Consider the following 16,345-nt stretch of genomic DNA (forward strand, 5'->3'; position numbering starts at 1 on the left):
TAAGGGGACCGTGGGCTGACCATGTCGCAGATACGTTCCTGACTTGGTACACCACACAGTAAGAGCCACAGCAGAAGCTCATGCTGTCACTTATCCCAGCAGCAGAAAAACCTGGATTCTCATCACCAATAAGACGTGAGGAGACAGATTTAGGAATGATTAAAAGAAAAAAAAGCCATTGCCTTTTCCTGCACACGCCGCTGTCGTCAAGGCCTTGGAACGTTTCAAAGATACAAGACTAACATAGCCTTGACCCACGGTCATGAAGTTAGAACAGGATCAAGAGAGGGGGTCCCAAACTCTGGCTCATCCTGTACTTGTCCCCAACCCCCCAGCTCTGAAAGAACGGAACCACACACAGGAAGAGGACTTACAGTAGACCCGTGACCAACACGGGTTTGAACTGCGTGGGTCCACTCACACGTCGACATTTTCGATAAGCACAGTGTGGTACTTAATAACATTTTCTGTAGCTTACTTGCTTGTGAGGATAAGTATATAATATACATACAACATACAAAATATGTGCCAATGAACTGTTTACGTTATTGGTAAGGCTTCAAGTCAACAGCAGGCGGTTTGTAGTTGAGTTCTAGGAGGAGCCAAAAGTTATATGTGGATTTTTTTTTTTAAGATTTTATTTATTTATTTGAAACAGAGAGAAAGAGATCACAAGTAGGCAGAGAGGCAGGCATAGAGAGAGAGAGGAGAAAGCAGGCTCCCCGCTGAGCAGAGAGCCCGATGCGGGGCTCGATCCCAGGACCCTGAGATCATGACCTGAGCCGAAGGCAGAGGCTCAACCCACTGAGCCACCCAGGCGCCCTATATGTGGATTTTTGACTGGGCTGGTGGGGCTGTGTCAGATGTCAACGCCACTAATCCCCACATTGTTCAAGGGTCAACCGTATTCAAGAAACAACAGTGGCTTGGGTTGGTGCAGAAGGTAAAAAACACTTGTTTGTAGTCATGAATTCTAAAAAGAATTTTTTTTTCAAAATCTTGGATTCTTTCACAGCAAATATTATGTTTTCCCACTAGAATATTAAACACAAAGCATACGATTGTATTAAATATTAAAACAGATCCAGGCTGATAAGGTTCAGGATTTTTTCCTATAAGATTTTTCCCCACCATAAATCAGTTTTCAAAGTCAAACTAAAAGAAATGTGAAGAAAAATGAATCCAAGGCTGTTTCTGAAGAGTTTATCTTTATAACTTATTTACAGGAAATTCTGACCACAATTTTGTTCAGTTCAGCAAATGTTTATTGAGCACTTACCTCCAGCCTGCTGGGAAAGAAATGAACAATTCTGCCTCGTCCAACCCACTCACAGAATTCGTAGAAACTGCATTAACAGCCATGAACTGGATCAGGCCATCTCATACTGGATTCTAATCCAGTGAGACAGCACGGTCCATCTGGAGCATCTTTCCTGAATCAAGATTACTTTTGCGGCCTTGCCAAATATTCCGCATTCAGCAATCACTCAAATAATTGCAGGAGAAATTGATAAATCAGAAAAATACTAGGGTCAGGAAAGCCTCTGTTTAGATAATAATAATAATGATAACAAAAGCTCCTATCCCCTCTCATGTGGTCTCCCCCCTTTCCAGGTGGGGGCTGTATGAGGCCCCTAACATATCTCCAGTCGCAGCAGACAGCAAAGCACCAGTAAGAATCCCTGCCCTCAAGGGGTTATGACGCTTTCTTTAATGTTTTATTTTTTTCCTCTCGGCATTCATGCTGGAACTCTCTGAACCAAACTTTGCACCTTAACTCCATCACTAGAGAGTCAAAAATTTAGACACATGGTCTCAACGTGGTGGTTCCCAGGATAGGGAGACTCAGTGCCCAGGAGGCAACACCTGGGGACATCGTCGGTTGTCACAACCGGGGATGTTCTGGTATCTAGGGGGCAGAGGCCAGGGAAACACGAAACATCCTACGGGGCACCGGGCAGCCCCCACACGACGAATATCCACCCAGTGTCCACGGTGGGAAGGCAGACAGTCCCTGATCTCAAGCCCCCCCCCCCCAATATGGCAGCCCCCCTCCTTCCAGAGCAGCCCCAGTAGTGCGCGCGGGGGGGCCTCCCTCCACTCACTTTGCAGTTAGTGTACCACAGGGCGAGGGTGAGGTTCCGCAAAGCCAGGTACATGGTGGGATCTCGGGAGTACTCCGGGAACTCGTAGAGCTCGTCCAGCTCCATCACGTCCGGCCGCACGCACAGGGCTTTGCCACACTCATTGGGCTGGTAGAAGGGCTGGAAGTACCGGTTCATGCCTGGAACTGACAGAAGGCACAGATGCACACGTTGCACACCCAGGTAAGTGACCAAGCAGGCACGAAGCGGAAAGGACAGCCTCAGCCAGGGCTACAGTCTGTCCCGCAGGCACATTCGCACTCCCCGTCTAGTTAGATGAAATACATGGGAACTGCGTATTTCTCCCATTCTTTCTTCACCAACTGAATTTCCATGGTATGGAAAAAAAATTTTTTTTAAGGTTTTCATGGGTGTTAAACACCTGCCGTAGGGGCACCGGGGTGACTCAGTGGGTTAAAGCCTCTGCCTTCGGCTCAGGTCATGGTCCCAGGGTCCTGGGATCGAGCCCCGCATCGGGCTCTCTGCTCAGCAGGGAGCCTGCTTCCCTCCCTCTCTCTGCCTGCCCCTCTGCCTACTTGTGATCTCTGTCAAATAAATAAATAAAATCTTTAAAAAACAAACAAACAAACAAAACACGTGCTATAAAATGGACCACCTTATCTGTGTTTACGTGTAGCGTTGAACCGGGTTAAGGATATTCACACTGCTGGGCAACACGTCTCCAGAAATTGTTATCTTGTAAGACTGAAACTCTGCGAACGCCAGCTCCCCATGGAAATAAATTTGAAAAGTAACCTTCACTGGATTTTTCCCGATAGAACATGAATCAGTTCACAGAGGTACAGAACAATCACTGACCTCAGATAACCCTGGAGCCGTGGGTAACATTTAAGGCTACAGTCTATCCTCTGTGCTGTTTATACGCACAGAGACTATTAACGCGCTTGTTTTTTAAAAGCCAGAAAAATAATGCTGTTTCCTAACCTGATTTTCAAGACCACTGTCCCATGTCATTAAACACTGGGACTTCAACAGACACAGCGTATTTTCCTATTATTTAACTACTCCTCCGTTCCTGGGCACTTAAATTTCATCTAATTATTTTACTATTGTAAGCAATGTCATGTAAATCATTGGATTAACCCTTGAGGATTTACTTTGATAATTATTTATGACAAATTCTAGAATAAAGGGGGGGTCTATTTTAAGGTTTTTGATTCATGGCCAAATTGTCCCTCCCAATATCCATACCCACTAATAACATCTGAGTGCCTGTTAAGGGCGGGTTAACCTTCGTTAACCCTGGGACTTATCACTTGGGCTTCGATTCGGGCCACATTCACATTTTTAGAGGGACCAGTGTTCTTGGTTAAAAAATTTTAAAATAGGGTGGTGCATTGGTGGCTTAAGCAGTTAATTGTCTGCCTTTGCTCAGGTCATGATCTCAGTGTTCTAGGATCGAGCCCCGCATCAGGCTCCCTGCTCAGTGGGGAGTCTGCTTCTCCCTCTACCCCCGCCCCCACACTTGTGCTTGCTCACACTTTTCTCAAATAAAATCTTTTTTAAAAACCTAAAAAAATAAATAAATAAAAGAGACCCTTAAAATAGGGCTTTTAGGTCAAAATCTATTTGCATCATCAAACATAAAAGTTTGTTAGTTTGTGGACAGGGGAAGGTCTAGAATTCTCGCTGGGACACCAAGAACTCGGGTGGAGAATTTTTTTTTTTAAAGATTTTATTTATTTATTTGACAGAGAGAGATCACAAGTAGACGGGAGGCAGGCAGAGAGAGAGAGAGAGAGGGAAGCAGGCTTCTTGCTGAGCAGAGAGCCCGATGTGGAACTCGATCCCAGGACCCTGAGATCATGACCTGAGCCAAAGGCAGCGGCTTCGGCCCACTGAGCCACCCAGGCACCCCCTCGGGTGGAGAATTTTAAAGATCCATTTGGAGTAAGCAGTCAATGGTATATCTGGCCTGACATAAAGTTTTGGATTTTCTTCAAGTTGATCACTTCACTGAGGTTTTACATGGCATAATTAGAAGCAAAAAAGACTCAGAGAAGAAAGAGAAAAAGGCTGCTCATATGGTCGAAACTTTCTCCCAGCATGTCAGAGTTTTGAGTTACCATCAAATAATGCAGCCACTCAAATTTCAATGACATAACTCATCAAACTTGGTAGATACAATTCCTGGACCACTGTTAGGCGTCCCATGTCATGGACCACCTATGTGGACATGAACCATGTGATATATGCGAACGCTATGACCGAGTCCTGGCACAACCAAAGCCATGAAATCACACGGTGCTTTAGATCACATTGCACACACTTTAAAAAAATCTTTTGCGTTCTGCTCCCCAACCCCATTCCAATAGAAGCGGGGGTGGGGGGTAGGGGAGGAAAGCAGGGAGGGCCAGGACCAGCTCTCACCCAGCGAGGAGGGGACGCCCTTGGAGTGCTCCAGCTTCCCGGGGCTGCTGCTGCCGGCTGCACGGTGGGTGCTGGCGCAAGACGGGCTCATGCCCACGCAGTCGGGGTAATAGGCAGAGAGCAGGGGTGCGGCCACGCTGTCCTTCAGCAAGGGAGGGAGGATGAGCATGGAGTACCACCAGTGGTTGGAAACTTCCGACACTCTCTGGAGCGGGGCAGAGGGAGACCAAGAGGCACAATGGCAGACAAGAAACAGACACACAGGCTCAGGCGAGGACGGACGGCTTCCTGCCCCTTCACCCTCCACGGCCCCGCACCAGAGCTCAGCACACTCAGATTTAGAAATAAAGACGGCCGATGGTGGCCGGAGAGAAGGTTTCCTAGCAGAGTTCTTCTGGAACAGCCTCCTCCTGTGCCCGGCACCCACCCTCCCCCAACCCCGCCACAAACACTGACCCCCCGCCCCACCCAATACCAAGTCAGTCTCCCAGCTGCATCCAGGACAGCCTTCCATCCTTGCAGCAGCATCACAGGTAACGTAACAGCCAGTGCAATCCCCTAATTGCAAGCCCAGGTTTCAGCCTGACACAGAAACTTCTCTGTGTTCAGCAATCCCTTATCACCCAAACCCCGCCCCTCCACTAGGGATCTCGAGATGATGGAAGGCATAAAATGGGGCGGAAAAAGATCGTCCTCCTGAGAAGCCGTCAAGCAGGACTCCTTTTTGCTAGAAGCTACTAAACACTTTCAGAGGAAGAAATACGCGACAACTATCGAAATAAGACGCTAAATGTGGAAATGAACAAAAAAGCTATTTTTGGTCTTAAAATATGTGATCACATTCCAGAGCTGATTTAACACATGGAGTCATCAGATCAAAGCATCCCCACGATGACTAACGACTGCAGTAAGAACAAAATTTCCTTGGCTTCCAGAGCTACTCTGCCGACAAGCCCATGCTCGATGGCTTTTTCTAAACGTGATCTTGAACGCACGTTCCAACAACTCTAAGAATCTGATACAGGACAGCCTTGAGCCCCGGGCGCCTCCGGTGTCAGTCCTCTGGGCTCCAAGCACATGCCACCTGCTGTCGAGCCGGGCTTTGTGGCCTCGAGGTCCAGAGGGTGAGCCAGTCTGCAGAAGTATTTTGTTTGCTCCTCGGCTTTCATGGGGTGCAAGTCTGGGGCCAGCATTTCTCCGTTTAGGACGAGCCCCGACACATGCTTTAAGTGACTCCCAGCTGCTTCACACATTCTTTTACCTGCTCAGCCGTGAAGGCATGTCGGTCTGCTCTAAGCTCCCAAGGCTGCCCTCGGCCGGCCTGGGCCATACCGAAAGAGAAGAGAAGCTTCAGTTCTCCCCCCAACACACCAGGGCCGCCTCTGCGGACCCCTTCCTGGTGTAGCCCCAAGGAGAGGGTAAACGGAGAGTTCAGATCCCAACACTCCAAACGGACCGTGAAGAGGTAGGAATGGAGACGCCTCAACAAACAGGAACCCAAGTTCTCGGGCTTCCGGGACCCAACAGAGGCCCTGCCCTCCTGCTACCTGCTCCGAGTCCTTCCTCCCCAAGAAGGCCCCTTGACCATGCTCCGAGTCATCTCTGCACAGGGGTGTGAGCAGCTCCAGCAGCCACCCATGAACACGTACTCCGTCCTGCTGTTCTGAGCGTGTCCCCCCAGCACACTCGCCAGTCCCTGGGCACCTGGCTGTCACTCTGTCGGGACACCATCAAGAACCCCACTCTCACCAATACATGTACCGCGTAAGAGATCGTACTCGATAGAGTCAGTCCATCAGCATCATTACACCAGGTTCCCCCCAAATCCAAGTCCACCCGGAACCTCAGCACACGACCCTATTTGGAAATGAGGTCCTTACAAATGTCCTCAGTCACACGGAGTAGGGTGAGCTCTAACCTCAGTGCAACTGGTGTCCTTATAGGAAGAGAAGGGACAGAGCCGGGAAGACACGCAGGGAGAGGGTCACGTGAGCCCACAGTAACCCCCGGACAAGCCAACCAACGCCAAGGATTGCTGCTGCCACTGGAGGCAGGAAAAGGCTAACAGAAGCACCCCCAGACCTTCGGGGGGGCACAGCCCTGCTAACAGCTTCACTTCAGACTCAGCCTCTGAAACTAGGAGGCAACGTGCTGCTGTTGCTCAGTTTGTAGTAATGCATTACAGCAGCCCTAGGAAACGAATACAGGCGCTCAAAACTTAGAACCTGCTCGCAAAGTGAACCTGGGGCTACCTGGGGGGCTCAGTCGGTTAAGCATCTGCCTTCAGCTCAGGTCATGGTCCTGGGATCGAGTCCCGCTTTGGGATCCTTTATTTATTAGTTGGCTTCTCCCTCTGCCACTCCCCTGCCCCCCAAGCTCACTCTCTCATCTCTCTCTCAAAATAAATAAATCTTTAAAAAAAAAGTTAAAAAAATTTTTTTAAATAAAAAAATAAGGGGCACCTGGGTGGCTCAGTGGGTTAAGCCTCTGCCTTCAGCTCGGGTCATGACCTCAGGGTCCTGGGATCAAGCCCCACATCGGGCTCTCTGCTCAGCAGGGAGCCTGCTTCCTCCTCTCTCTCTGCCTGCCGCTCTGCCTACTTGTGATCTCTCTCTGTCAAATAAATAAATAAAATCTTAAAAAAAAAAAAAAAAGTGACCCCTGAATCCACAGGCATAGAATAGGGGTAAAACAGGCGATACGGCTATAAACCTGTTCTAGACTCTTCTTTAACACTACACAAAAGTAAATAACTGGCGGATGAAATCTTCCACACTTTTTAAAGTTCCTATATCCTAAGAATACGGCCTCTGTCCTAAAGTTCAGTGTTCTGTGTGCAAAAGGGTCTGAATGCCAGCGGACAGACTCATCAGGCATTGCAAATGTATTTGGCTATGTTTTCCTTTGTATCTATCTGTCTACCCTAAATCCTGAAATTATCTGGGCCACTGCTTTCCTATGGAAATGCTTGAGGGTACAACTAATTATTAAAAACACGTGGGGGGAGGCACCTGGGAGGCTGAGTCAGTTAAATATTTTATTCTTGATTTCTTTTTTTTTTTAAGATTTTATTTATCTTTTTGACAGAGATCACAAGTAGGCAGAGAGGCAGGCAGAGAGAGGAGGAAGCAGGCTCCCCGCTGAGCAGAGAGCCCGATGCGGGGCTCAATCCCAGGACCCTGGGATCATGACCTGAGCTGAAGGCAGAGGCTTTAACCCACTGAGCCACTCAGGCGCCCCTTTTATTCTTGATTTCGGCTCAGGTCTTGACCTTAGGGCTGAGAGCTCCAGCATGCTTCGGGGTCTGCACTGGGTGTGGAGGCCATTTTAAAAAAATATGTGTATCTCACACATCCCTTTATGTAACAGAATGGATTTCAAGTAGATTTAATACAAGTCACTTTTCCCTTTGCCTAAAATTCTACCGCAGCCCCCAAGTTTCAGACATGTGGAAAAACCACAAATTAACACCTCTGTATTACTGAAACGCAGAATAGCTCAGAATCTCAGAATTTCAGACACTCAGAAATGCAAGACACCATTTTCTACAACAGCATGGGATCTGCCATACCGGCCAGGGCTCTGCCAGCTCATGGAGCGAAGGTCCACAGGAGAAACGAGACGTGAGGAGGCTCCGCCAGCCGGACACGCTGCTTCCCCTCCCCCCATGGGCAGAGACAGGACGGAGCAATTACACCGAGCTCAGAATACACAAGAACACTCTCTCGCAGCTGAATCTGGGCCAAGACCATCAAATTACGGGCCTCTCGTTCTTTTCTCGGAAGGATTCAAGCGGAGATAAGGTCCCAAAAGCCACCCATGAGAAACAAGGCAGATCCGTGGAGTAAGGCAAGCCACCCATTTCTTCCCTTTTAATTCCTTTTAAAGTGTGGCAATATAAATTTATTTTTCTCTATAAGGGTGGGAAGGATCACCCATGATACCATGACTCCTAACATTTTCATTACACAGGTGTCAGGTTAGATCAAAAGCCTTTGATCAGCAACCAAATAGAGAGAAACTTATGAAACTGTTATTGTCACTGACAGATAGTACTTTTATCATCGAAGGCACAATGAACTGTGGTCCAGGATGTGCTCAAATACTCACTAGATCCTCTGGAAGGGAACAATGATCTGAGGTCTCGGGCTGCAAAAGAAAACCAACTGTTAATTAGATTTACTTATAAACTACAGGCGTTAAGTGTCCGTTTGCTTTCAGTAACACACCCCTCTTCACCTGTGCAGCAGATAAAAGCGACAAGTGGGATAAAACAATGCAGCACTGAGGGCGTGGAGGAGACAGCTACTGGCGTAAAGAGGTCCCGGGTGGAGAGCTGAAGGAGCAGAAGGACTTTGGGGGCAATTTGACAAAATACGCAATATTTAAACGCACGATAGTTTGACACTACCTTGCACGCTGAAGACATACAAGCAATACACCCAGCAGTTCAAACCTGTCTAGTTTTTTGACAGGGGCTCTCAAACGTGTGCACCCACAAAAGTATTAGAAATGCTCAGGAGCACCTGGGGGGCTCAGTGAGTTAAACATCGGACTCTTGGTTTCAGTTCAGGTCGTAATTTCGATCCTGAGACTGAGCCTCCTGCAGGGCTCCCCTCGCTCAGCGAGGAGTCTGCTTGAGATTCTCTCCCCCCTCTGCTCCTTCCTCCACTCACTTTCTCTCTCTCACTCACTCACTCACTTTATTCTGGGGGGGTAGGGAGGGAGGAGGGGCAGAGGGAGAGGGAGAAGCAGACTCCCCACCGAGCAGGAAGTCAGATACAGGACTCAATCCCAGGACCCTGAGATCATGACCTGAGTTGAAGGCAGATGCTTAACCCACTTAGCCACCCAGGTGCCCCAAAATAAATAAATCTTTTAAAAAAATGTTCAAAGGAGCACTATTTGTAACAGAAAAAGCTAATCACAGCCCAGAAGTCCACCAAGAGTAGAACAGTGTTCTGTTCAAACAACAGCCCACTGGGGCGCCCGGGTGGCTTAGTCATTAAGCATCTGCCTTCCGCTCAGGTCATGATCTCAGGGTCCTGGGATCGAGCCCCATGTCTGGCTCCCTGCTCACTGGACAGCCTGCTTCTCCCTCTCCTCCCGACTCATGCTCTCTCTCGCTATCTCTGTCTCTCTCCCAAATAAATTAAAAAAAAAAAAAGCCAATGACACAGCAATGCAAAAGAACCAAGCACACACACACACTACCACATGGGCACACTGCACAATCATAACGGCGACAAAGAGACCAGGCCCCGGAGAACGCACACTGTGTGATTCCACTTACACCAAATCCAGTCAGCCAGCCCAGAGAGTAGGGGAGCAAGGCATGGAGGGTGTGAGTGAAAGGGGTGCAGGGGAGCCTCCAGCGGGGCTGGGAAAAGTTCAATCTCTCTACTGGGAGCTGGTTAAAGAGGGACTCTCCGAAGCGCCCCCAAGTTCTGCATTTTGATTTGTACATTTTCTGTTTCTGTTATACTTCAATAAAAAGGTTACCTACATCAACTGAAGACCGGCATACCATATGGCCTGGCCAATCGGACCCCTTGGAACATTCCAGAGAAACTCTGGCATGCCTGCACCAGGGGAGGTATGCAAGAACGCTCTCGTGCACCTCACGGCCCCAAATGAGAAACCAACCCCCGTGCACGAGCAGAACAGGTGCGCTGCGGCAGGTAGGCTTACGCAAGGGAATACTGCCCAGCAGGGAAAAGAAATGAACCAGAGCTCAAGCATCGACATGGATACTTATGGAAAAACCTCAGTGTTGGGTAAAAAGAGCAAGTCGCAGAGGAATACAAACAACAGGACATAATTCATAACCAACATAGAAATATAGAAAATGTTCCATGTTGCTTCGGTTTCATAAATATGCACGACTCTAACAAAAAGCAGAGGCATAATACTGCAGAATTCAGAACACTGCAGAACACTTGCGGGGGAGGGAGAGAGACAGAAGTACCGAGGGCCCCCCCGGGAGATACAGAGGCCTCGGCAAGGAACGCTCTGCTTCTAAAACGGGGTGCTGGGCACCTGAGTGCTTGCTTTAAGTCTTTATTCCTTACGTATCATTAGAAACCCGCTTTTGTGTCCATGTATTGGTTCATATTAAAATGACCGTATCAGGGCGTGTGGCTGTATCAGAGAGTAGAGCACGGGACCCGTAAATCTCAAGGTTAGGAGGTTCAAGCCCCAAGCTGGGGATGAAGCCTACTTAAGAAAAGAAAGAAAAGAAAAGAAAAGAAAAGGGAAAGAGAAAGAAAGAAAGAAAGAAAGAAAGAAAGAAAGAAAGAGAAAGAAAGAAAAAGAAAATGACCATATATACTTAGACACAGAAATTTCATTTCCTGGAATTGATCCTACACGTAGACTGATAATGGCATAGATACAAAGCTATTCACTGTAGCACTGTCACAAACAGTAAACACAATTTCTTTCTTTTTTTTTTTTTTTTAAAGATTTTATTTGTTTGACAGAGAGAGAGAGAGAGAGATCACAAGTAGGCAGAGAGGCAGGCAGAGAGAGAGGGGAAAGCAGGCTTCCTGCTGAGCCCAGAGCTTGATGTGGCGCTTGATCTCAGGACCTTGAGATCATGACCTGAGCCGAAGGCAGAGGCTTAACCCACTGAGCCACCCAGGCACCTAACAGTAAACACAATTTAAAAGTCACCTAAATACCCTTTAGTCAGGGTAAATTCATCAGGATACACCAACTGAATGGACTATGTCTTACATGGCCTTTAAAAACAAAGAGATCTTTGTGTGCTGATATGGAAGCATCTTTATATAAACCAACAGGGGTACCTGGGTGGCTCAGTTGACTAAGCATCCAACTCCTCATTTCAGGTCAGATGGGATCTCAGGGTTGTGGGATCATGCCCCGCTTCAGGCTCCAAGCTGGGCATAGAGCCTGCTGGAGATTCTCTCTCTCCTGCTCTGTCTCCTGCCCCCTCTGCCACGCCCCGCCTGTCTCTCCCCTTCTCTAAAAAAGATATATTAACGACCAAAAGCAAAGCCCCAAAAGAGCAGGTGGTGCTCACTACCGTGCTGTTTAATACTGGTTTACAAATAAACCTCTCTAGACTTCGTCCTTGACAGAATGCCAAGCTGAAGACCGAAGTGACTCTGGGTCAATAAACACCATTTCAATAAATATTTCAAATGTTCAGGCTACGGATGGCCATCAGTTGAGACTGGAGCAGTAGGTCTCGAAGGGGGAATCTCTGGAGGGGAAAAGGAGATGAGAAAAGTGATGGCATCATCAGAAGCTGGAATTGAAGACCACAAACCCTTCAACTTTAAGATGGTGGGAGGCTAGAGGAGAGAAAGACAATTAAGTTTTCAAAAATGGAAGAGATTGGACACCTCGGAGCCCCTGCTGGGGACAAGTGCCTGCAGTTAAAATACATCCAACCACGTGAGGAACCACAATAAAGAAGTGGGGACAGAAGGAACTGTGGTACAGAAATTGTGGGGGGCAGTGAAGCCCCATGAACACAGAAGAGTAAACAACGGGATTATGATTATGGTGACTGGAAATAAGTGACCCGAAACACTAACAAGCACTGGGAGTGAGGAAAAGGCGGGGTGGCCCGAAGTGTGATGTAATTTACTTTTTCCTCTTTTGTGTCCCAGTGTTAATGAGCATCTAAGACTGAAACATGCAATTTAAAAAAGAAGGGAGGGCGATTCCAACCACCCAGCATTCTCATCACATATCTTAATCTTTCAGAGAGATTTTATTTTTATTTTTTTAAAAGATTTCGTTTATTTATTTGAGAGAGCACAAGAGCACAGAGTAAGAGGGAGAAGCAGGGTCCCCACTGAGTAGAGAGCCAGGGGGATGCGGGACTCGATCTCAGGACCCTGAGATCATGACTTGGGCCAAAGGCAGACCCTCAACGGACTGAGCCACCCAGGCGCCCCTCAGGGAGATTTCAGAAACTACTATTCCTTGTGACGAAGAAATTGTTACTCCACGTTCCGCAAGTTCTTAGTTCACTTTGGCTTCTTTTTCTTATGTTAAGTTTGGTTGTGTGAAAGGCAACCACGGAACATCAAACCAGCACATGCGGTAGTATGTATGACATACCAAAGTGGTATGTCAGCCAGAACTTCTCCTCAGACACACTGAGGGGAATATTTTCAAATGAAAATGGTTATTTCATGATGGTGATCGCATGAGCTTGTTTTTTTGGCTATCATCTTTGGTCTTTTCTGTATTATTTCAATGTTTCAAAGATGAGCACATGTCATTTTTCTAAAAAAACAAGCACATTCTACAGAAAACCTTGGGGTTTTCCCAAGCAGTTCAAGTTGAAGAAAGTGAAAAAGACACGGACCGCAGGAACGAAAATCAAGTAAATTGGAAAAGGGACACAGATGACCTGAAGAATGAGTAGAAACGACATCAAAAAAAAAAAAAAAAAAAGAAAAAAAAAAAGAAACGACGTCGAAATTGTACTTTCTGTTATCACAGGTGAAAGAGAAGAGGGATGGCGCAGAACTCCAAACCCAGCTAAACCAGAGCCAGGACAAATTATTTTCATATAAACCCTGCATGTAAAACATACTTACTCTTTAGTAGCTTAACATTATCAGGCAAGCCATCTAAGATATCTGTTTAATCCTTTAGAACAATTGTCTGGAAGCTTCACAAAAGCAGGTTGGGTGAGAATGGCCCCAAGGATAGTATCTATTAAAATAGTCTGCTATTTTTGACTGCTCCCTGGCCGAGCTCTCCTTTTAAATACAACGGAATCCGCTTGAGAAGTCATCTGAGGCACAGGTGCTAGTCAGGGCACATAATACTGATCAGCTCACCTGACACTCGAACCCCGATTCCCATGTCTGGACCCACTCAGCCTGGAAAATGAATTACCCAGCCCCCCAACATCAGCCCCCTCCCTCGTTTTCCTCTCCTGTCCCGCAAATGGCTTCTGCTCCAAAGGTCCAGCCCAAGCACCAATTCAGGTGCTGAACTGAACGGCGTCAGCACAGGACTTCCTAACTCCGGGACCCTGGCACCCCAAGTTTAGATCTGTGCTTTCTACCCTTTACTCCCGAACTGCCAACATCAAAAATGAAACAGGGGTACCACCACAGATCCCACTGAGAATGAGGGAACAGTGCCAACAACTCTAACAAATCTGACAATGAAGATGAAATACATTTCTTCAAAAACACAACTGGCTCGCTCAGTCGGCGGAACAGGTGGAACAGGTTATGCCTGATCTCCAGGTGCTCATCTGAGCCCTGCACTGTAAAGACTGCTTAAAAATAAAAATTAAGGGGCGCCTGGGTGGCTCAGTTGGTTGAGTGAATGCCTTCGGCTCAGGTCATGGTCCTGGAGTCCCGGGATGGAGTCCCACGTCCGGCTCCCTGCTCGGCGGGGAGTCTGCTTCTCCCGCTAACCTCTCTCCCCTCATGCTCGCTCTTGCTCCTCTCTCTCAAATAAATAAATAAAATCTTTTAAAAAAATAATAAAAATTAAAATCAAAATTAAAATAATTCGGGGCACCTGGTTGGCTTAGATAGCTAAATGTCCAACTCTTGATTTCAACTCGGGTCATGATCTCTGGGTGGTGAGATATAGCCCCGTGTTGTGGGCCTTTTTAAGATTCTGTCTCTCCCTTTCTCTGCCCCTCCCCCACCACTTGCATGCACGTAGGCACCACTTCTCTTAAAAAAATTATTTTTTAATTAAAAAGTGTTTAAAAACCCACAGAACACAACTATCTAAAACTGGTAGGATAAACCACGTAACAAGTTACATCTGTTTAAGACACTGAATTTATCATTTCAAAACTCCTCGCAAAGATAACTAGCCCAATGTCTTCACTACTGAATTACACCAAACAGTAAAGAAGAAATCATTATCAACCTTACACAGACTTTTTAACAGAACAGAGGAGAAGGATCTACTTCTCAATTCATCTTATGGAGCCGGCATACCTTGGATACCAGAACCCAACAAGGATATATTACAAGAAAAGAAAATGACAGATCGTATTCATCATGAACACAGGTGCAGAATTCCACAACAAAATATGAGCAAAGAGAATCCAACAATACATTAAAGGATAATATATTAAGAACAAGTGGGATTTCTGCCCCCCACCACCACCAGGAACGAAAGGTTGTTTCACATGCTAGAATCTGTGCAATTCGCATTAATAGATTAAAGGAGAAAAACCCACACAATCATCACAAAAGACAGAGAGAGGGGTGCCTGAGTGGCTCAGTGGGTTAAGCCTCTGCCTTCGGCTCAGGTCATGATCCCGGGGTCCTGGGATCGAGCCCCACATCGGGCTCTCTGATCAGCAGGGAGCCTGCTTCCCCTGACCCCGACCCCTACCTCTCTGCCTACTTGTGATCTCTCTTTCTCTGTCAAATAAATAAATAAATAAACAAATAAATCTTAAATTAAAAAAAAAAAACAACACAAAAGATGTAGAGAAAGTTTCTAACAAAATCCAACATCCGTTCATAACAAAACATTCTCAGCAAAGTAGGGAAAGAGAGGAACTTCTTCAGTCTGATCAAAGACATCTGTGAAAAGCTACACCTGGCACTATATATAATGATAAAATACTGAACACATTTCTCCTAAGTCAGGAACAAGAAAAGATAGCTGTTCTCCAACTTCTACTCAACTCTGTGCTGATGGTCGTGGCCAAAGTAATAAGGCAAGAAGAAGAAAGAGCCAAAAAATTTAGTTTTTAAAAAAAGCACAAGATTTTGCTATGATGGTAGAAAATCCAAAGTAATCTACGAAAAGATCTTTGAAATTTAATAAGTGAATTCAAGAAAATCTCTGGGTAGAAAGTCAATATATACAAGTAACTTGTATTTCTACATAATTGTAACAAACAACTTGAAAATAAAGTTAAAAATAAATTCCACTTATAATTACAGAAAAAAGCAAAATATCTCGAAATAAATTTAACAAAAGACACCCTCCGTGAAAAACTAGAAAAACACTATGGAGAAAATTAAAAACCCTGAAAAGATGGAGAGATACACCATGCTCATGGATCAGAACAGACATTGGGAAACATTTTCTGTAAAGGGCTAGACAGTAAATACTTTAAATCCTGCGTATTGTACAGTCTACATGACAAACCCCTTACCATTGTAGCACGAAAGCAGCCATAGACAATATACAAATGAGCATCCTATATTCCAATAAAACTTTATTTTCAGAGGGGAAGATGACAGCAGAGGAGGAGGACCCTAGGTTTGCCCCGTCCCACAAATAAAACTAGACCATCATCAAGTCATCCTAAATATCCCAGAAATTGATCTGAAGACTGACAGAACAAAGTCCACCACTAAAGCAAGAGAAAAGGCCACACTGAGGAAGGTGGGAGTGCAGAGATGTGGCTTGGAAGAGAAACGGATCCTGGCCACTGCAGCGGGGAGGAGGGGCTGTGGTTGCAGAGACCGGCAAGAGACAGACTGGCACACGGGGGAGTGCACGGGGAAAACGAATCCCCATAGCAACTGGCTTGGAAAGTAAGAAAGACCGAATCTCATGAGTTCCTGCAACCAGCAGGACTTAAAGTCGGGAGTTCTAAAGGTCAATTGAGTCGGCTGGGATATAGCGCGGAAGCTATCGCGGTTACTCTTGGAGAGGAGGAAGGGCAAATAGTCCTCAGACACGCAGCACGGATGAAAGCGGGATCTGAAGAGCCCCTGCGGCACACAGTGGGGAGGTTTGGGGCTCATCTCAGAGCATGTCCCAGAGAAGCAGTGATCATGGAGAGACCCCTCTGGGAACAAAGGAACTGGCAGGAGCCATTT

General features: G+C 46.6%; 1 protein-coding gene across 1 annotated transcript in view; it reads right to left on the reverse strand.

The window, feature by feature from the left end:
• The window catches only part of KDM1B (lysine demethylase 1B), a 62,377-nt gene that overhangs the window by 24,518 nt on the left and 21,514 nt on the right, over window positions 1-16,345 (reverse strand). Inside the window, exons 7-9 of the mRNA XM_047734997.1 lie at window positions 8,646-8,684; window positions 4,536-4,740; window positions 2,106-2,290 (exon numbers count right to left, since the gene is read on the reverse strand). Coding sequence (XP_047590953.1) covers window positions 2,106-2,290; window positions 4,536-4,740; window positions 8,646-8,684 — 429 coding nt within the window. The remainder of the gene's footprint in view (window positions 1-2,105; window positions 2,291-4,535; window positions 4,741-8,645; window positions 8,685-16,345) is intronic.

Source organism: Lutra lutra, chromosome 6 (genome assembly GCF_902655055.1).
Source record: "Lutra lutra chromosome 6, mLutLut1.2, whole genome shotgun sequence".
Lineage (NCBI taxonomy): Eukaryota > Metazoa > Chordata > Mammalia > Carnivora > Mustelidae > Lutra > Lutra lutra.